General features: G+C 42.1%; 1 protein-coding gene across 1 annotated transcript in view; it reads left to right on the top strand.

Annotated features, from left to right (window-relative positions):
- The window catches only part of PTGS1 (prostaglandin-endoperoxide synthase 1), a 77,054-nt gene that overhangs the window by 13,151 nt on the left and 41,883 nt on the right, over positions 1-22,020 (top strand). Inside the window, exons 3-4 of the mRNA XM_072123465.1 lie at positions 19,879-19,995; positions 21,418-21,558. Of these exons, the coding sequence (XP_071979566.1) occupies positions 19,879-19,995; positions 21,418-21,558 (258 nt within the window). The remainder of the gene's footprint in view (positions 1-19,878; positions 19,996-21,417; positions 21,559-22,020) is intronic.

Here is a 22,020-nt window from a genome sequence, read left to right as displayed (position 1 = left end):
TGGCAGTACCTCCTGCTCATGAAAAAGCTGGACTGGTGAATATGATAATGACTCACTGGACATCTCACAGGTCATTTGCATACAGCTTTAGGACCTAATTGCTTAAGTCTACAGGCATGTAGAGGGACAATTACCGGATAGGGACAATGCTTTCTAATGGCAGTTTATGAAAATATATTTTTTTTGGGGGGTAACTTTGACTGAAAGGTTCTCTTTAAGGCACAGATCGTGGAGGTTTGCAGCTGAATATTCACACAGACCAAACCAAACTTTAGACAACTGGGTTTTTGCTATGGATTTAAGCTGCAAATTCTCTGTTTATGAGTTAAGACAACTTGTACAGAAAAATGTTGAATAAAGGGCAATACATCTGCCTTAACCTGATAAAGGTATCCCCAATAATCAGCATTATCACCCAGATATACAATAGGTGATAAATGTCTGATTGTTGGGATCTATTGACCACTAAAGTAGGAGTCTCAAAGTACTTTATGGGACTGAAGAAGATGGCCAGGTAGCATAGTAGCAGGGCCGGATTATAGGCGGGGCTCCCGGGGCTAGAGCCCCGGGGCCCCCACCATCTTGCCCCCCCAGGGGGCCCCCACCAGATCACCCCCCCTGGGCCATGGCTCCTCTGCCGCCACCTCCCAGAGCTGTCCGCCCGACCACGGCACAGGTGACCGCCTCCCCGCATGGCCGAGGCGTCTGCCCCCCGCACAGGTTCCCACCTCCCTGCCCGCCCAACTCGCTGCATGGTTAGGCCTCCCCGCCCGCTCGTAACCCCGCTCGCGCTCGTCCTCCCCAGCCCGAACAAGCGGCCGCCCTCCGCAACCCCCCCTCCGCAACCCCCCCAGAAATGTGGCCGTCCTCCGCTCCCCAACCCCCCCAGAAATGCGGCTGTCCTCCGCTCCCCCCCCCCTCACCAGCGGAACAAGCGCCCTTCCTCCACTCCAAACCCCCCACCCGCGCCCGAACAAGCGCCCGTCCTCCGCTCCTCGCACCCCCCCCCTCCAGCGGCGGATCAAGCGGCCTTCCTCCGCTCGCATCCACCACATCCCCCCCCCCAGCTGTAAGAAGCGTTCATCCTCCGCTCCTCCTCCCCCCCGGCGGAACAAGAAGCAGCGGTCGCCCTCCGCTCTCCCTACCCCCCCCCCCCCGGCAGAACAAGCAGCTGCCGTCCATCCTCCCCCCGGCGGAACAAGCAGCAGCGACCGTCCTCCGCTCTTCCCCCCCCCCTTCCCCCGGCAGAACAAGCAGCTGCCGTCCTCCGCTCCCCCCCCCCCGCGGAACAAGCGGCTGACCTCCGCTCCTACTACCCGGCCGAACATGCGACCCCCCCCTCTCCCGTCCAAACCAGCAACCGACCGACCCCCCCACGCCGAAGACCCGCCTGACCCGACAGCCAGTCATCCTAAAAAGGGTAAGTATACACTACATATGTATTTATCTGTATTTATATATGATGTATATACTGTGTATATGTGTATAAATGCATCTACTGTCTATATATTTATATACTGTGTTTATATGCATCTACTGTCTATATATGTATATACTGTGTTTATATGCATCTACTGTCTATATATTTATATACTGTGTTTATATGCATCTACTGTCTATATATGTATATACTGTGTATATATGCATCTACTGTGTATATGTGTATATACTGTGTATATGTGTATATATGTATATACTGTGTATATGTGTATATGCATCTACTGTCTATATTTGTATATACTGTGTATATGTGTATATATGCATCTACTGTGTATATGTGTATATACTGTGTATATGTGTATACATGCATCTACTGTCTATATATGTATATACTGTGTATATGTGTATATATGCATCTACTGTCTATATATGTATATACTGTGTATATGTGTATATATGCATCTACTGTCTATATATGTATATACTGTATATATATGCATTTACTGTTTTTATACACGCATATATTTGTATAAGCATATATATGTGCACATTTAAATATATATATATATATATATATATATATATATATATATATGATGTATGTTTATGTTTATATGCTGTGTACATGGTATGTATGTATATGCTCCGTATACTGAATGTGTGTGTATTTCCCGTATGTCTGTGAAAATGCTGTATATACTGAATGTGTGTGTATTTGCTGTATGTGTGTATATTGGGGGCGAGGCAGCTGTATGTAGGTGTGTTACTGGAGAGGCATGTGTATGTAGCTGTGTTACTGGGGATGAGGCAGCTGTATGTAGCGGTGTTACTGGGGATGAGGCGGCTGTATGTAGCTGTGTTACTGGGGATGAGGCAGCTGTATGTAGCGGTGTTACTGGGGATGAGACGGCTGTATGTAGCTGTGTTACTGGGGGTGATGCGGCTGTATGTAGCTGTGTTACTGGGGGTGAGGCGGCTGTATGTAGCTGTGTTACTGGGGTGAGGCGGCTGTATGTAGCTGTGTTACTGGGGATGAGGCGGCTGTATGTAGCTGTGTTACTGGGGATGAGGCGGCTGTATGTAGCTGTGTTACTGGAGAGGCATGTGTATGTAGTGGTGTTACTGGGGATGAGACGGCTGTATGTAGCTGTGTTACTGGGGGTGAGGTGGCTGTATGTAGCTGTGTTACTGGGGGCGTTGCGTCTGTATTTAGCTGTGTTACTGGGGGTGAGGCGGCTGTATGTAGCTGTGTTAATATGGATGAGACGGCTGTATGTAGCTGTGTTACTGGGGGTGAGGCAGCTGTATGTAGCTGTGTTACTGGCGAGGCGGCTGTATGTAGCTGTGTTACTGGGGGTGAGGTGGCTGTATGTAGATGTGTTACTACGGATGAAGCGGCTGTATGTAGCTGTGTTACTACGGATGAGGCGGCTGTATGTAGCTGTGTTACTACGGATGAGGCGGCTGTATGTAGCTGTGTTAATATGGATGAGACGGCTGTATGTAGCTGTGTTACTGGGGGTGAGGTGGCTGTATGTAGCTGTGTTACTGGGGGCGAGGCGGCTGTATGTAGCTGAGTGACTGGGGGTGAGGCGGCTGTATGTAGCTGTGTTACTGGGGGCGAGGCGGCTGTATGTAGCTGTGTTACTGGGGGTGAGGCGGCTGTATGTAGCTGAGTGACTGGGGGTGAGGCGGCTGTATGTAGCTGTGTTACTGGGGGCGAGGCGGCTGTATATAGATGTATTACTGGGGATCAGGCGGCTGTATGTAGCTGTGTTACTGCGTGGATAGTGTGCAGGAAGACGTGTATGCACGCTGCACACAGTGGGGGCCTCCACCAGATTTTGCGCCCAGGGGCCCCCACCAACCTTAATCCGGCCCTGCATAGTAGTAAATGGTGCACTGGTTACAGAGAGGACTGAGTGATACCTGTTTACCTATTTTTTTTTTATTAATTGAATTACAGACGGTGCATAAAAATATCTGCTCCTACAATCATTAGTTCGTCTTACGTATGTCCGGTTCTCGTACCCTCACTATACTTTACATTATTTTAGCAGCAGTCTGGACAAATCTTTAACAACTCATTTATGGAAAATCAAATGTCTCTAAGGCACAATACATCTACTATAAACTTTCTCCAGACATTTTCTCTTGTTCTTACACACATGTGCAAAAGTGTGGGGTCACATAGAAGACACATTGGTCCCCATGGACAGTATTTCACATACTGTAACATTTATGGTTTTTAAGGGAGCAGTAAAAATTGCTCTAGAAACTAAGTATGTGTAATAAAAGGAAAAAGTGTAAGATCTAATATATCACAAACCAATAAGGAAACCACAAACGGTAATGACCACAATGTGTTGAGCAGCCTGTCTCCGCTTGTGAAACCTTTAAATGAAGAGGACTTCACATGTGAGCATTGGCAAAGAACGGGTTACCGGTATGTGAAAAACATAGTAAATATTACCTCTTCCAACAAGTACGTATTAGGATAGGACAAGGGATATGTATCACAGTGTGGTCTGTATACTATTTGATGGTACTATTTGCCTCTACCAACCCATGGAAACATTTTTGTTCTTATATATAGTATTATATTTAGAAATGATTGATCCTTGATCACATTGTAATATGTTGGAGATGATGGGTATCATAACATTCGTTGGCAGGTCTGGGTTGAGGGTTAAAAGTTTGAGTGGTTTTTATCATATGCCTCTCAGTCAAGTCTCTAGCCCAGAATAAAGCCTATTTTACGCTGGGATTCCTTGCCAGTTATTATTAAAACCCTCCTATGTGTGAATACTTCCTGATCTTGACTCTAGTACCAGACATTCCTATTTAAATGTTTTCCTTTGAATTTATAACCCCTTGATTGGTTTCTATGATGGTTGTTACTGGTACTTTTTCTAAAGCAATACCTTTCTACTGCATGGCATTGGAAGAAGATTACAGGACCAAGCATCCTGCTGCTGCTGCCGGTGCTGGGCTGTGATAAACCCAAGCACTAACATCGGAGGTTAGAAAAGCTCCATTCCTGGGTCTTTAACCTTTTAGTCAACATGGACTGTGCTGTCTGAGGAGCTGTACAGGGGGTGAGCTTTTCTACCACCTATCGGCACCCTGCAGCAGCGATCGCAGGTCCCCAATGAAGTCACAGGCAGCTGGGGATTGTGAGGGACAAGCTGCCTGTAGTATTCTGGCCATGCCAGAAGTATGGTCTAATAGAAAGCCTGTGAGAAATTGATAGTATAATGCACTGCATTACATAAGTAGTGCAATGCATAGCACAAGAGATCAAGTGCTCTTATGTCACCGTCTCCTTGTGGGATAAAGTCTAATGTAAAGTCAAATAACACAACAACACACAAATATCACCGATCCCATAAAAAAACACAACTTGTACTTCCGCACCGAATCTAACCCAGGCTGTAAAATAATAGTTCATCCCATACAACAAAAAACAAAGGCACAAATTGAAATTTTCTTTTAATCATCCATCACACAAAAAAATTATATTGAATGTGATAATGTGAGAAAAAACATTATGAACCCCAATAAAAACTACAGGTCCTTATGCAAAAAATAAGCCCTCCCCAAAAGGATGTGGTTATGAAATTGAAGGTCATTAAAAAAAATAGAAATTTGGTTTATCTGTATACAAATTGACCAATAAAAGTATAACATTTTAAAATTGTCAGTAGTTCATCAGTATGACATATGAAACTCAAAACTACATTTCGTACTGAAAAACAAGACCCCATATAGGACTAGAAAATAAAAATGTATAGCTTTTAGGATGGAGTGGTAGAAATTCCAAGAAATGGCCTGACCATTAATGTGGAAAACTGTTGCCTAAGGTTAATTTTTGTACTGTGCAGCATTCACGTTGTGCCTTCGGTTTGGACTTTGTAATTTTATCCTGTTGCGATGCTTCTGTATTTGCTGCACCTTGCTGACTATGGTTTTGTTTCTCCTCTTCTCTATACTTTATCTTGTTTACCCTTCAGGAGACCTTGTTTGGGGCAGTTTTCAAGTTGGGGTATTTGTATCAGGGCTTCACTTACATTAGACTCTACTTGAGCACCCTCCCATAGAAGTGAATTTAACAGTAGAGCATTTGAGACTCAGCACTTCATTCACTCAGGAATGAAAGAAACAACAGTGTTGTGATTTGGTGAAGGTTCTAGTAGAAGGACAGCAGTTCTCCATCATTACATTTTGGAAATATATGTGATAAATTGTGCTGTGCAGGCTTCCGTCTTTTGTTATGAATTGACACATCTATCAATAGGACTATAACAGTAATATACTGGGGCAGATTTACTTACCCGGTCCATTCGCGATCCAGCGGCGCGTTCTCTGCGGTGGATTCGGGTCCGGCCGGGATTCACTAAGGTAGTTCCTCCGACGTCCACCAGGTGGCGCTGCTGCGCTGAAGTTCCCTGAGGCCCGCCGGAATGCACTGAAGTTCACCGGCCTATACCTGGTGAAGGTAAGCGCGAGTCCCGCAACACAATTTTTTTAAAAATGCGATTGTTTTTCCGAATCTGTCGGTTTTCGTTTGGCCACGCCCCCTGATTTCCGTCACGTGGATGCCAGCGCCGATGCGCCACAATCCGATCGCGTGCGCCAAAATCCCAGGGCAATACAGGGATAATCGGCGCAAATCGGAAATATTCGGGTAACACGTCGGGAAAACGCGAATCGGGCCCTTAGTAAATGACCCCCACTGTATCCACGGATAATAGACTTTTCTATTACTTCATGACACCAATCGGACAGTCTATTTACATAACACAAGCCAAAATATCCCTTACACATTTTTGGATATGTCTTTATTTGGAATCCATTTAAAAATGGATCATTTACATTTTTCATTACTTCACTGAAAATATGATGTGTGAGCCTTGTTGCAAAAGCCATAGATTTTGACTTAGATCAGTGGTGCCGAGGTGGCACTCAGAGCCACCTCTGTGGGCACTCGGGCTGTTACCCCAGCATAGAGATAGTCAGACAGGTTGAGTGACTCAAGTCCTGGGTAGCCCAGGATGTGTTATGTTCAGCACTTTTCCTTGGCTCCCTGTGTCTTCAGGAGGAGTAAGGAGGTGTGGACATGGCTGGATTATCATTGAAGCTCCTGCTCTACAATTCTTCCTGTCCAAAGGGAACCCTGGAGTGAAGATGAAATGATCAGCCAAATTTCCCTTCTTCTTTCAACTGTATTGGTGTCCTCAAGACGTCAATACGATTGAAAGCTGTGGTAAATCAGGGAGAAAAAAGTTGCTGTTTGAGAACTTTGTGAAAAACAGGTGATATTTTGTCTGTAGTTTGGGCGCTGGGCCTCTAAAAGGTTTACCCTTAGAGATGAGCAGGATTGCTTTTCAAGTTCAGGCCCGGAGTTTGGTTGTGTCCCGCCCAATCCAGACATATTGTATACCCACCAATCCGGCAAATTGATGCCCCTACCTAGTATCCATGGCTGTGATTGGCTAGGGGTGTCCCCCCTGGCCAATCACAGCCAAGGCTAGTGACTAATGACATTGAGTTTTGTTATATTAATTTATCTGTATCATCATAGAAATATTCTTGTACCAAGAATATACATACAGTCACCATAGTTTGTAAATTTGTGTTGAAAAACAGAATTATGGATGGAGAAGAACTAATCCATTCATTCCATTATTCATGTCTATAGAATTTATGACATACGAAGAGGATAAGATCTAAATCATCCATTAGTCTATGACGACTCTACATGGATCCATTGAGAATTTATGTCTTCATAGAGAACATTGTATACAGTTGTGCTGCTCCCCTGTGTGTAATACCAGGCTGTACGTGGTACCTTATCCTGTGCAATGTATGGAATGTACCCGGCTAATCTGATCTGTCTTCATGGATAATACTGGTAGACTAAATGCAGCTGTACGACAACCCAAAGGGTAAATTCACGCATTGCAGAGCTGTCATGTGAAATATGTTCCCTTTACCCAAATTGTAATGTTTTGCCAGCAAATTCATCGATTTCACAGGCCACAGATAATGGGACATTTCACAGAAAATCCAACAACTAAACCTGAAAGTAGAAATCAACCTAAGAGTAATACTAACAAGCCCATCAAATGTCCATCTTGTGGCACTGACATGGTGCATCAAATCGTAAAAATAAACTAAAGAGGCAAGAAGAACAAGAAGAATGGCACTTTATATAGAGTGCACTTTATATGGAGGGTATGCTTTTTCAATAGCACTTTCAGAGCCGTTTTCATAACCAGATATGCTTCACATTCTACTATACAATACCTTAAAGAGCACCCGTCACCAGATTTTGACCCCCTGACTAATAATGCCTAGAGATAAAGGGTTAGACAGTAGGTGTTCTCATTAAGGAGACAATGCCAATTAAGGCCACCTTAAAGGCATGTGGAGACTTAAAGCCATAGATGCTCCACTAGGGAATTCTGGGAAGAATGCAAATAAGTTTTCCAAGGTGTTAAATGGAAAACAATACCTCCTTTTGCTACCTTGAAAGGCAGCCCCCTTAACATCAAGTATGACCTACAAGAAGTCTAAAAACATGATGTGGGATGCCCAACCAGGTCGAAACAGTGCTGTCTACAGTTGGGAGTCTGTTCCTTCTGGAATAGATAAACTGGTTTGGCTTAATCCATCATCATGTTTTTAGACTTCTTGTAGGTCTGCTTGATGTTAAGGGGGCTGCCTTTCAAGGTAGCAAAAGGAGGTATTGTTTTCCTTTTAACACATTGGAAAACGTATTTGCATTCTTCCTAGAGATAAAGGGTTACAAGTCTTCCCCATATCACCTAAAATTAGCTAGCAGTGGGGCACCGTACCTTAATTAGACGTTTTTTCTGATATGCAAATTAGGAGAAGAGTCAGAGATACCAGTGAGGCACGCCCCATTGTTCTGCTCTGCCTCCTTGTACTTAGGAACCGTCTGCTAATATTCAACTACAGACATATAAAGCTCTATATACAGATGGTAAATATTGTGTGAATCTTTTTACACAGTGCCTTGTGTTACATTCATGATATGTGACCAGTGACATCATTGCAGGTCCTTCACCCTTCTAAGAATAGCAAACTGTACACCATGTATGTGATTACATGAAATCACAGCAGCCTCCATGGAGGATGAAGAGAAGTAGAAGTCCATGGAGGCTGCTGTGACTTCATGTGGTCAGATACATGCATGGGGTACAGTTTGCTATTCTTAAGAGTCTAAAGGACCTGTGATGTTACTCTGGTCACATGACATGAACTGTGACCAGTAAGGAGGCATAAGGCATGGGGTGGATACAATGGGAGGTTCCGGATGAGCAGGACACCCCCCTCTGATGCAAGGTAATATAAGATAACGGGTGATTTATGTGATTGTAAGCGAAACAATTTTTAGCTAAAAGAAGGGGGGCAGTCAGTTATTAGAGCTCTATAGGAACCTTTAATAGTCGGACCAAGTAGCACGGAATAGACAATAATTTGTACAGTGCTGGGCCCTCCACTAATCGTAACGTTAGAGGGATCCCGTATTCCAGATATAAATGGAGTTGCAGTTTGTGCAGGACTCAGTAGTGAATTATAATATTGGTGTTTTGGGTGCCTGACCGGGGCCATGACATCAAGGAGATGAATTGTTAGCCCTATATTGCTACTCTTATCCTGCATTTTTACACACAGTACATTACTACTACTATTCTGAATGTATGGCCAGTTCACAGAACTATTGCCCTTATGCTGCATAGGTGGGCACTGCACCATACTTCTGGGCCAGAAATCTGCTGCCATGCAGTGCTACATTTCTGGCATTTCAATCTCAACATCAAATATACTCAGCCTCAAAAAGGTATCCTCCTTCAATCTTCTTCTAATCTCTATGGCTGACACGGTTCAAGTCCACAGCTTTTCCAATATAAGCTATTTGGAGAATATATCATATTTTTCATTTTCCTGTATATTTTGTTTCAGTGTTGTTATGTCATTTTTTGCATGTAATTGTGTCTATTCATACAGTTAGTCAATGGGATACTTGGTAAGAAAGTGTGAATCTTCTGACAGTACATGTGAGGAAGTGATCCTATTTCACACTCTAGGGTAAAATACCAGATTAAGCTCAAGGAATGGGAAAAACAACACATATACTTTACACAGTGTCTAGAAAATGTATATTTGTATATACAGAAAATACAGGGTGATACAACTCACCCAAATCCTGTGCACGTACTAAAGCATAGTATATGTCTACCATCAAAATCAATCATGACAAACCAGGCACATTAATCATAGATCTAGGCACTGAGACTGTGATAATCATCATATATTTGTTATCCATGGCCTCTTTCCTTCTTAAATCAACTTTTAAAATTATGCTAATGAGCCCAAAGGGCTCTCAGGGTGGGGCATTATCAGAATTCCATGGCCTCTTGGGGTTATCTATGAGTAAGTGTTCCTAGTTTATCATGAAGGATTATGATGGTAGATTTCTTTTAAAGACCACATAATTAGGCCATACCCCAAAACTGGTAGAATGAGTAATATGAGTTAATATTAATGCAACCTTTCCGTTCAACTGTATTATTGAAATTGAGAGTAGATCAATAATGACCTCGAAAAAATCCATTCCAATAGTCTCTTGTGTTTACATAACAATTTATGTATCCTGAATTATTTAGCAGTTTCCCCTCTGAAGGCTCTAAATCTAATTCTCTTATGTCTCGGAGCTATGGTGTCTTCCATTTTATCTTTAATAGAGTTATAAGGCCATTATAGAGAAGTACTGACCTGTAATTAAATTATGCATGAAATATTTAGAGTAAAATAATTGAAAGGGGTTGGTCTCTTTACCTCATGTTTTTTGTAAAGTGTAAGTGTGGGGGGGGGGGAGGATATGAGGTAATTTACCAATTATACACCTATTAACAGTTCTACGCTGCTTTCTTTATATGTGAAGTGAAGTTTCCTGTCTCTTACTTCATCAGACATTCATGGCCACAGATGGAGGGTCATGTGATCTTTAACTGTGCATGAGAAAATGCCCCCCCAGGACCTTAATCTTATATTCATTAATACTATCATAAGGTCCTGGCAGGGCGTTCGGCCATGGACAGTTAGAGATCACATGACCCTCCATCTGCTTCCATTTTATGGTCAGGAATGTCTGACTAATGGGGTAAAAAACAAGAGGCTTCACTTAACATATCAAGAAAGAAGAAATGAACCCTTAATAGATGTATATTGATATATACCTAATATCCAGTCACCCTCACATGAGGAAAAAAGCCCACCCCTTTAAAGGGGATGTCCCAGGTATGAAAGTTATCCTTGGACACGGATCACGAAACAGGATCCCCATTTCTCCAGAGAACGGGGACCCACTAATGGGCGGAGCAGAAGGACAAACTTGTCCCCTCCTGCTGCGTGGAACTTGTGGACGAACTTGTATTACTTTAACTCTTCCTGGAAACATCAATGTTCTTTTACTTTTTAAAAACTTGACCATGCCACACAAATACTTTACTGTCAGTAAGGCTGTAGGAAGATTTTTCTTTTATGGGACGAGCTATTATTTTTATCATTATAATCGTGAGGTTCAAAAGATATATATTAGGTCTGTACATTTCCTCTCACTAGGATTACCAATTCCTTTGCATTTCGAAATTTTCCATTCCAAATATCTGATCTGTTAAGCATCACCATAGTACGTCAGCTATATTTATACTATCCCAGACTGCATCTGTCCCAGTCTGTTCAGATTCTGAGTACCTGCCAAAAAATTAATTTGCCTTAATTGTTGATCTAGGAGAGAGAATAATGTATCTATTTATAAACCAATGTCTATTCTTCCAGCTAAATTAAAGAGATCAAGAGAAGATTACAATCGCATTAAAAGTAAATTACCCAAATTTTCCAACATTATCCCAAAGTCTAAGGCACAATTTAGAGGACTATGCAGATGTTTGAGCTCCATTCTCTACTGTCACACACTTTCTGCCTTTGCACTGAAGGTGTGTCTGTAGGGGGCAGTCATGGAAGGCATCTTGTCTATGGGTACTAAGCTACAGGTTGTCCTAAAACTACCCATGGTTGTTTTTCAGTGTTTTAGTACAAACCATTAATATATTTATACTTGTAATAAATTTGACCACAGCCTTCTATTTTAAATTATATTTTCCTCCTTGTGTCCTATTTTAAAGGAAACCTGTCACCAGATTTTCACTAATAAACCTAATGTGAGGTTCCAATAACACTATGCTATCTATTGCCCAAACTATTTTTAGCAAAAAAAATCATTCATTTCCAGAAAATGAACTTTGTAAGCCTACCTGGCACCATGCCAGAAGGAGCAGAGAGTCCCATGGGCATGTTTTACTCCAGTATTTCCCCCTCCCCAGACTCTGCTCTGCCAAAGGGAGGGGGGTATGAATAATACACATGCTTTATGACTCATTTCTCCTTCTAGATGGGTGAAAGTTAATTTACAAAGTTCATTTTCTGGGTATAGGAATTGTGCATTTTTTTTTTAGCTACAACTAGTGTGGGCACAAGTTAGTATACTGCTATGGGAACCTGTCCTAGATTTATTTGTGAAAATTCTTTTAAGTTAAAGGTTTCTTTTAAGTTCAGTGTTGTCAGTTTTATGTGATCTGTTAACCGATTGGAAGAGGGGATTATTCTTGTTCATGAAGAATTTACTATTAGTCACATTGCTCATGGGCCTTTGGTGGGTAAATCTAATGGGATGTTTTTATGATGCCATCTTAGTTTCCTGTAATTTCCTGTAGCTCTCTGCTCCAGTCTTAGCATAAATGAAATTCCGGGAATATGGCAGAAGTCCATTGACTTTGGCAGGTTTACATGAGTCAGTATAAATTTGCTTTCCAAATAGACAAAGTTAGTCTGGACGTTATAAGGCCAGTCATTCATGGTTACTCCGATGTTTTAACAGACAAACTAATTCTCTGACCAGTCACTACGATTACTGTGGACCTGTGAAATTATCAATAAAACATATTTATTATGCAACAAAATCTCTGTTAGATGGAACCCATAAATGGATTAGGAAAAACATAATATAAATATGGTAACTGAAATTGTGATCTAGGTAAAGAGGCGGTGTGTGCACTGATGTGGAAATACCTGGCTTACCATGGAGAGATATTAGGAGTCCCTCTCGCTAGGAATAGGATCCTCTCTCAGCAGGGAATGTTTGTGCACACAGTCCTATGAGAGTGTTGGAATGAAGCACCAAGCAGCTTATGGGGTGGTGTCCAGTTACTCCATATAATCCTGCTTGGCCCATAAACAGGTGCCTGTCGGAGCTTGTCTTCCTGGTGCTTTGAGATTGTATATGCTCTACTGTGTTTGTGCTGTGATACTGTCCTTTTGCCTGTTCTTTGACTATTCTTTTGCCTATTGATTTTGTAAGTTGCCATCTTGGTTTGACTTTGTTGACTTGACTTTGCACAGTTGTCTCTCTTGCCTGTTTGTCTACTTCACTGTGCACTTATCCAGGGTAGGGGGTTGCCTCCCAGTTGTCATGTGCAGTTAAGTACATGGCTGGCAAGTAGGAAGTAATAGAGGTTATGGGAACAACCGGGTTCACACTTCTTTCACGTCTTGACATTGGGCCTTTCAATCACTGTGTGTTTCATCAGCCACCATCAGAGAGTCATGCAGGAACTTTACTGATTATGTATTATGTCTGTGTAATGATAACAACAAGGTCTCTGAAACCATTAAATCCATTCATGTGCATGCTTTGTAAAAGTTGATGGTGGGCCTAAATCTTAAACTACATGCTATCATCGACTATCCCACTAGACAGTGACGAAAAGTGAATACAGTAGCAATCTGGTGCACTTGTATGCAGTAAGCAATAATTACAGCCATTACTCATAGTCTTTCATGATTGATTGCTTTCCTCTTCTTCAGCATATTTTATAGTTGGGTTATGTCTTTTCAACTAGCTGCATCTAGCATAGATTACTTTTTGGTATGCCTTATCCTGCACTGACATGATGCCTCTTATGATGAGTACATTGTTTCTTTAGTATTTAGCGCCAGGACTAGTTATAGTCTGGTGGATAATGTAATCTGTAGAAGGGCTCTTCATTTTGTAATTATATCTTTAATTGACCCTTTAATCACAAACTAAACTAAATATGATGGTAGAAACTGTGGCCATGATGCTAATACATTATAAAAAATAATAGTTAATGGGAATCTGTCATCAGGGACCTCATTTTCACTAAAGACCGGTTGTAGAAATCCATTACATCTGCATTGCAAATCTATATTTCTCCCTTTTCTAAGTATTTGCATTACAATATAATTGTGTGTTATAACTTACCTTGCACTCTGACAGAATCCTCTGGGTAGTCCCAGGGGTTGGGCTTTGGTTTAAATGCATTTCAAAAAACAACATGTGACTTGTCTGTGCTGCAGACTGCTGAGCTCTTGGCCCCCACGTTTGTGCTCCTGTACAGATCCTCCCTCCTGCTCCTTCACAGAGGTCACAGCATGTTGAGCTGACATCAGTGGGGGAGAGAGGGGCTATACAGCACAAAGCTGGGGGCTGAGAGCTGAGGAGTTTGTAGCACAGACAAATGACGTGTTGTTTTTTTTGAATGCAGCGTAACCAAAGCCCAACCCCTGTGACTATACAGAGGATTCTATCAGGATGCAAAGTAAGTTATAATACACAATTATATTGCAATGTACAGCTGTAATGGTCTTCTGCAACCTGTCTTTTGTAAAAAAAAAAAGTAGGTCCCTGGTGACATTTTCCCTTTAAATACATTTATTTTGTGTTCATTATTATGGCCATCATCCTCAAATTGTCAATCTATAGGTCTTTTGCTGACTCCTTTTATGCATTTACAAACGTCTTAGGGCCACTTTCTTAGGAAGTCAAGCTCTTTGGATGCTAGAAGAAGCTAAAGTACCTGAAGGAAATGCTTTCACGGCTACTGAGAACATGAAAACTGAATGCAGATGTTTCCATGATCTGGAATGAAAGGGATCATTGACTGTAGTTCATAGCAGCTTTCGAAGATATAGAATTGTTACTCTGAGGTTCATAGAGAAGTTAGTGGTGCAGCCGTGTGTGTGAGAGGAAGGAGAAATTCTTTCTAGTAATTTATGACATAATATCTCATATCTTGCCCAATTCAGGCTTCCTTCTTAGTAAAGTCTACCCTAAACTACTTGAAAAGTCTACGAAAAGGTGATATTGTGGTTAAGTACCTCTATTATATTCTACAATAATGGCCCAGATATATTATTGTCTCTGTGTAAGTGGAGCTTGCACATACTTATTATGGGTTTGAGCCACTTTTGTGTTGCATTTTGTCTGACACTTCAGAAAACTGAAGGAGTGTGGTCGGGGGGATCCTAGTTTGCGCCACATTTGTTACAGCGATTCACCACAATTGTGTTGCAACCGCATGAAGCAAAGTGCGACCAGAATAAATAGCAACTATATCACATCCTAAAAACAGACCTGATTAACTAAGAGCGAGCGACACTATTACATAATGTGGTGCAACTGCACTGGGAATGATTGCACCAGTTTTCATATATACTCGAGTATAAGCCTAGTTTTTCAGCACCAAATTTGTGCTCAAAAACCCTAACTCGGCTTATACTCGAGTCAACTAAAAAAATAAAGTCAAAACTCACCTTTCTGACGTCACCCGGATCATCTTCTGTCTCCGATGCTCCGGTGCCACCCCGGGTCCTCTTTAACTTAAAAAATAAATGTAAGAATTTATTCCAGAAAGCGAAACGCAGATGAGAACTTGGCCTACGGCATCAGGAAACTTCCACACTTCCCCCATATATGAGAGGGATCAGAAGTTTCCTCAGTGACCAGCGTAATAGAAGCTAGAGCAGGGAAATCAATGAAAAATGTTTATGGTGTCGGAAAACGCCTTTGTTAAACAGGTATTCCCATTTCAGCAAATTCAATTGTTCTCAATAGTTCACATTACCCTGAGGTTTTTTGGCTTTCTTGGCCTTTTTTCAGAGAACATTGCCCCCTCTAACATTAATGCTTGAGGTCTTTTGTAGCTGTTGTGGATGAGGCTCTTTATTTTCTCAGATGGTAAAGCTTTTCTATTCTTCTTGGAAAAAATCCTCCAGTTCCTGTAAATTCCTGGGCTGTCTTGCATGAATTGGTTGCTTGAGATGGCTCAATGATATTGAGGTGAGGAGACTGTGTTGGCCTCTGCAGAACTGTTACTTTGTTCTGTTGTAGCCAATGACAGGTCGACTTGTCCTTGTGTTGTTATTTTGGAATCTCCAAGTACATCCCATGCGCAGCTTCCTGGTTGATACGGGCAAATTTGGCTTCATTATTTGCTGATAGTGCGCTGCATTCATTTTTCCTTCAACTTTGACCAAGTTTCCTGTACCTTTATAGCTCACACATCCCAACATCATCAGCGTTCCACCTCATCATAGGCCTTGTCGAAAGCTATACAAGTGGAAAGTTTAGGGTTGTGGCCAAAAAAGTTCGATTTTGGTCTTACCGATCCAAAGTATTTTGTTCCTGAAGTTTTGAGGTCTCTGTACTGTTCTAGGCGAGATATTTTGTGGCATGTGCCCAGTGATGGCTGGATGAAGATGCCAGAAAGTCAGTAGAATCAGACAGAATCTGTCTGGATCCCAGAAACTCACTCTAAGGTTACATTCAGACGCCCGACTATGGGGACGTACACGCGGCCGCAAATTTGTGGCCGCATATACGTCCCCATAGACAACAATGACAGCATGGCGGCGGTACGTACAACATACAACGGGAAAAGTTAGAGCCCGCTCTATCTTTTCCCGAGTGTGCAGCCGTGCGCCGCTGTTTTCTATAGAGGGAGGAGGGGTCACCTCCTCTCCAGCGCCCTGTCTGCACCCTTATGCAGGTCACAGGTGAGGATGTTACTAAATGTTTAGTAGCCACCCATTTGTGTCAACTTCTGTGCGTGTTATCAGGCCACAATCACCAGAGTATGTCAACTTTTGATTAGGATCATTTCGATGTTTTTGGCTGTTGTTATGGGAAAAAACTGTCTGACAATAAATGGCTCCAGCCAACCACTAACCAGGGAAAAATGTTTTAGTTTTAGGTTTTCTAGATCTCCCCTTGATGTCATTGTATTGGAAGCTTCTATGTGTACTTTCAGTGCATAGAACATCACATGGGATTTGCTGAAATGGAAACACCACTTTAAAGTGAACCTGTCGCCAGGAGTGTAATTTTTAGCTGGTGACAGGTTCCAATAACCTATGCAATGCTGATTTTAAAGATGCCTTTGTCAGCATCTTTATAAACTTTATTTCACATTACCTGGTTCCCTGAAAGCAGTGTGTGGTGAGTCCTGCAGCTCCTCTCCTTCACACTCATCCAGCTCCTTCCACCCCTCCCCCCCTCCGGTCATTTGCATTAAGCTAGCAGTGGTGGGAGGGGGATGGTGTGGAGGAAAGGAAGAATGTATGAAGATACACAGGCACACACAGGCCGCTGCCCTCCCCTCTTGGGACTCACCACATGGCTGAGAGCCAGGTAGTATGAAATAAAGTTTTATAAAGTAGTGGCAGCATTCCAATTTTTTTAAAATCAGGATAGCACAGGCTATTGGAACCTGTCACCAGCTTAAAATGACATTCCTGGTGACAGGTTCAATTTAACTTACATTTCCCTTCCCTCTATTTTAGCGCTGGCTTTCGAATCATCCCTTTTTATGCTTGGTCCCTTCTATTCCTATCATGTTGAACATTTTTCAGGAGTAAACAACATTAAAAAGGTGGTCCGACTTAGATAAAAACTCTAGAGGTGGGCGTTATAAAAAAAAATAATGCTGTACTTGCCTCCTCTGGCGCTCCTGGTCTCCCGTGCCGCTGTTTGTTTACCGGGGCACGGCACCTCCGCTCTGACTGCTTCCAGCCGCCTGGCACGCTCACCTATCCTCTGTCCGAGCTCCTGATACAATCCTCATTATAATTCTAGATGGATTATATTCCTCTATGTGTGAAGGGATTTGAATTCTTCGGTTTTCCAGTTTTACTTGTGGAAGCTCCAAATACTTGTAAATTTGACAATAAAAACATGTATCAAATAGTCGCGGTGTAGAATGGATGATACGTATCACAGTGAATGTCACATTCAGCTCCGTCCTGCCAAGGAAAGATTTCATGTTCCAGGAACTAACATACACATGACACTTTGGAATGGATTAGTGGGGAACAGTCAGGATTGTATATTTGGGTTGTGTGACTACTCGCTGTACAGCTGCTGGATGCAGCTGTTCTCACAGGAAATGTTGTTACTTTGATAAATTGCTGGTCCTATAATACACGTAAGGCTAATGCACGATTCTGTGAATTTACTGTTTGTACCAAATTACAATATTTTTTTGATGTTATGATGTTTACCTAGAAGTTGTCGTCTTCTAAAAACTGTTTTGTACGGACTCTTCACCTAAAACGTAACCCATACAACTCCATGGGGACATGGCTGTATTGTATCACATTATAAATTCATTTTACTCAAATATTTTGTATAATTTCTTTATCCCCACAATATTTTGTTGTAAGCATTTTCTAGATGTTTCGTTTTTTTAGGTCACTTTTACACTGTATGTGCAGAGAACTTGAATTTACAGATCAGGGGGTGCTATGGGCTATGTGAATTTTATGTAAAAATGATCCTAATATTTACAATTGATGCAAAATTGTAACGCACCTCATATATCTTAGTAGGTATAAGTAGAATAAAATAATAGGCTACAGTTTTTAAATAAATATATTTACAATCCGCTTCAAAGGGAACCTGTCATTAGGATTTTACATTTTGACCTTATGACAGGTTCCCTTAGGTATTTTTCTTATTACTAATGATGAATGGAACTGAACCGCAATGTTCAGGTTCATACCTTCTGATCATTTAGGACCCCCCCATGGTAACTCCCCCACCCGTTGCTGGCACTGACCACAGGTGTTATCCTTTACATGCTGCGGGGGAAAGCACCTGATCCCCTCTTCATATCAAGGAGCGTTATGTTTTACATGCCAAGGGCAAAGCTGCCCATGACATGCAATTGTCGCATGCGCTCCACCATGTTCCCAAGGATGTTCTCTCCCTGGGTAGTGACAACATTGCTGCCTATATGGTGTTGCCAGTAATTGCATGGCGCGGGCAGCTTTGCTTGTGACATGCAAAGGATAACACACCCCTGAATACACCTGTGGAATAATTGGACCATTTTTTGATGGGTTAGTACTGTTAATGGGTGTTCCAATTCGGGCCCAGGTCTACGAACCCAAATACTGTTGGGTCTGCTCATCACGCAATTCTTCTTTTAAAGTTTTTTTTTTAAATACATTTTATTGAGTTTTCAAAATATAACAAGGTTTTGACAAATTTACAGCCCAATGGGCCACCATGCATTTATAACAAATGAGCAATGCTTGTAAAACAGTGAGGATTTACATATCACAATTTTCTTTTAAAGTTAACATTGTTAGTTTTATTAAGTTTTTAAAAATTGTATGTGTGTATATATATATTGGGGCATATTTATCAAGGCCTCTGCGCACCGAAATAATCACAAATGCTAGCTTTTGCGATTATTTTCCCCAATCCGCCACCTTCACGCCAGTGGGGCGTGAAGGGGCGTGAAGGGGGGGGGGCGCGGCCGGCCGAGCGGGGGGCGCGGCCGGACAGGAGTGGGCCGGCGCGGGGCGTTACTGTCCCCGCGCCTGCGCACTCGCTGCTGCCGTCGACTTTTCATATGTGAAAAGTCGCCGGCTGCGTTTTTTTCTACGCCAGGCCCTGCCTGGCTTAGGATAAACACTGCGCTACTGGCAGCCTCTTGATGTATCGGGCTGCGAATACACGAGCGCCAGCGTATGATAAATATCCCCCATAGTGTCTATAATCCTGTGTCATGACAGCTCTGCCAACTCTCCCAAAACCCTCCCTCCTGCCCCCTCCCTCATTCAGACATGAGAAAAGCTGTGAAGACATAGGATTATAACAGATGCCCCTTTGACTCCATGCAGTTTGCTGGCAGCGGAGCCAAGTATATCTTTATACACTTTTAAAACTAAGAATGTAAATTATAAAAGAAGATTGATAAGAAGTATTAAACAGCCAAAGGAACCTGACATTAGGTCAAAATGTGAAATCCTAATGACAGGTTCCCGTTAAGTAGCCACCATGGTACAGAAAAGTGTAAAGCTATAGGTGCAACCTTATTAGTATTTCACAGGTGGGAATATAGTGCCATAGGCATCACACAGCATCTTTACTAAGTAGCTCTGATGTGGATGTAAATGTATAATGTAAACTCCTGATACAGTTGTAAAACATTTTAGCCATGTTATGCCTCATATGTAAGAATCCTTTCATTTTAATTCTAGTGAACCCATGCTGCTACTACCCATGCCAGAACAAAGGTGTCTGCGTGAGGTATGAACCGGACCAGTATGTATGCGACTGCACCCGGACTGGTTATTATGGGAGAAATTGCACTATCCGTAAGTTATGAGCGACAAGTCTTTATCAAGCCTAACACTTGTTTCCTGTACAATAAAATAGACGCTCTTGAGAAATTCTGCAGCTTTGGATATTTCACAGATAAAACCACTGTGTTGGGAAGGTCACATGCGCTTGTAAGGCGTACCTTCCTATCCAGATATAACAATAATATCTATGCTTGTTTAACTGCGTGATACTTTCCTGAGGAATCCAAAAGAAAAAGTTTAATTCAATGACTTTTCTCTTTTTTTTGTAATAAATTATGTTTTACTTTAATCTTAATTCTGAATAAACCTCTTTAAAGGGACAAGTCCCCAGATTTTACCCCATTAAACTACAAGGGAATGAAATGTCCTTTCAAGAATTCCCTCTTTTATGTGAAATCTCATCTGTTTCCTCCAAAGTCATATACAAATGAGCAGAGGAGAGTCAAATTTTGACAATATAGTCAAGTTTAGTGGCTAAAGTGTTAGTGTCAGTTCAGAGCTCCTATTCTCAGTTCTATAGCACCTAGAAATATGTCCCGAGATCAGGCCGTGGAACAACTGGTACAATGGGGGCTCTGCTGTGGGCTCTTCATTAATGAGGGAGGCTCTACTGTGGACATTTAATTGCTGGGGGGCTATGCTGTGGACATTTCATTAATGATGGGGGGCTCTGATATAGACACTTCATTAATGAGGTGGGGTATTGCTATGGACATTTCATTAGTGGGGGGCGCTACTGTGGACATTTCATTAATGGGGGGCTCTGCTGTGAACATCTCATTAGTGAGGGGAGGCAGCTGGATTTTCCACCCTTGGTTTATACTTGGCTTATAGTCGAGTATGTGCGGTATGTTTATATATTTTTCCTCACAATAAAAAGGCCAAAGACAAGGGGATGGGTGGTGGTGGTGGGGGGGGGGCTATAGAAAAAGTTGTTTTATAATGTCTCCTGTTCTGTAGCTCCCTTCTTATAAGCACAGACTACATAAAAATAAGCAATCAGGAGGGGGCTACAGAAAAAGGGTGCAGCTGAAGGAAAGGGGGCACTTTTGACCAGAAAGTTTTGGGTGCAGTTCATTCCCAAATACCAAAAGGCTGGGGACCCTTGAGCTACAGAACCAGATCTAGAAGCAGTTACTTATTGATCCGAATACAAGCTGTAGATAAAGATCCAGTTATCGCCTATTTGTTTAACTGCCTGTTTCTCCAGAAGATTTTTTTTTTATAACTAAGCAAATGAAATTTTACATAAAAGAGGGAATTCTAGAAAGGACATATTATCGCCCTACCAGAGGAGGCTGGAAGTTAATGGGGTTAAATCTGGTCACCATGTCCCTTTAAGCTCTTTAATATTTAATTTCTAAAAATGTAGTCAGAGGATATAAGAAAATAACCCTTATATAAGGCATTAACTTCATTTCATTTCATTTGCAGCGGAATTATTGACAAGAATACGAGACTTTGTGCGTCCAAGTCCTGCCTTTTACCACTACATCCTGACCCGGTTTAAATGGTTTTGGGAAATTATAAATAACACGTTTATCCGTGATACAATCGTAAGGCTTGTATTAACAGGTAAGATCTTACTCATCATTGTGCACCATGAATAGCCGCCAATGTAGCCGCGGGGTATAGACAAACCTAATCCAGGCTAGAGATTATACCATTTCTGGGGAAGTTAATCAGGGTATTGGCTCCTCCACCCCCTTTAGTATAGATTGACTCACAATGGGCTTCTCCACCCCTTTAGTAAAGATTGACTCACGACCTAGACGTTGGGTATAAACTTCTCTTTATTTCTTTAATAGAATATGTATGTTTTTGTATGACCAACACGAGTCCCGGCACCAGCACCTGGCTTACCTGGGCAAGTGCTGGGGAGCTGGAGGGGCCCACTCTGGCCCCCGAATCAATTGTACCAGTGTCGCTTTAAGACACTGGTACAAATGATCCCCTTCTGGCAGGTGTTGTTTTCTGCCTCTATGCTGCGCTTGTCGGGAGCGCAGCATAGAAGCAGAGTCCGAAACTCACCTGTCC

The sequence above is a fragment of the Engystomops pustulosus genome, chromosome 9, assembly GCF_040894005.1.
Source record: "Engystomops pustulosus chromosome 9, aEngPut4.maternal, whole genome shotgun sequence".
Taxonomy (NCBI): domain Eukaryota; kingdom Metazoa; phylum Chordata; class Amphibia; order Anura; family Leptodactylidae; genus Engystomops; species Engystomops pustulosus.
Note: the sequence above shows the minus strand (reverse complement) of the source record. Positions and strands in the feature narration are given on the sequence as shown.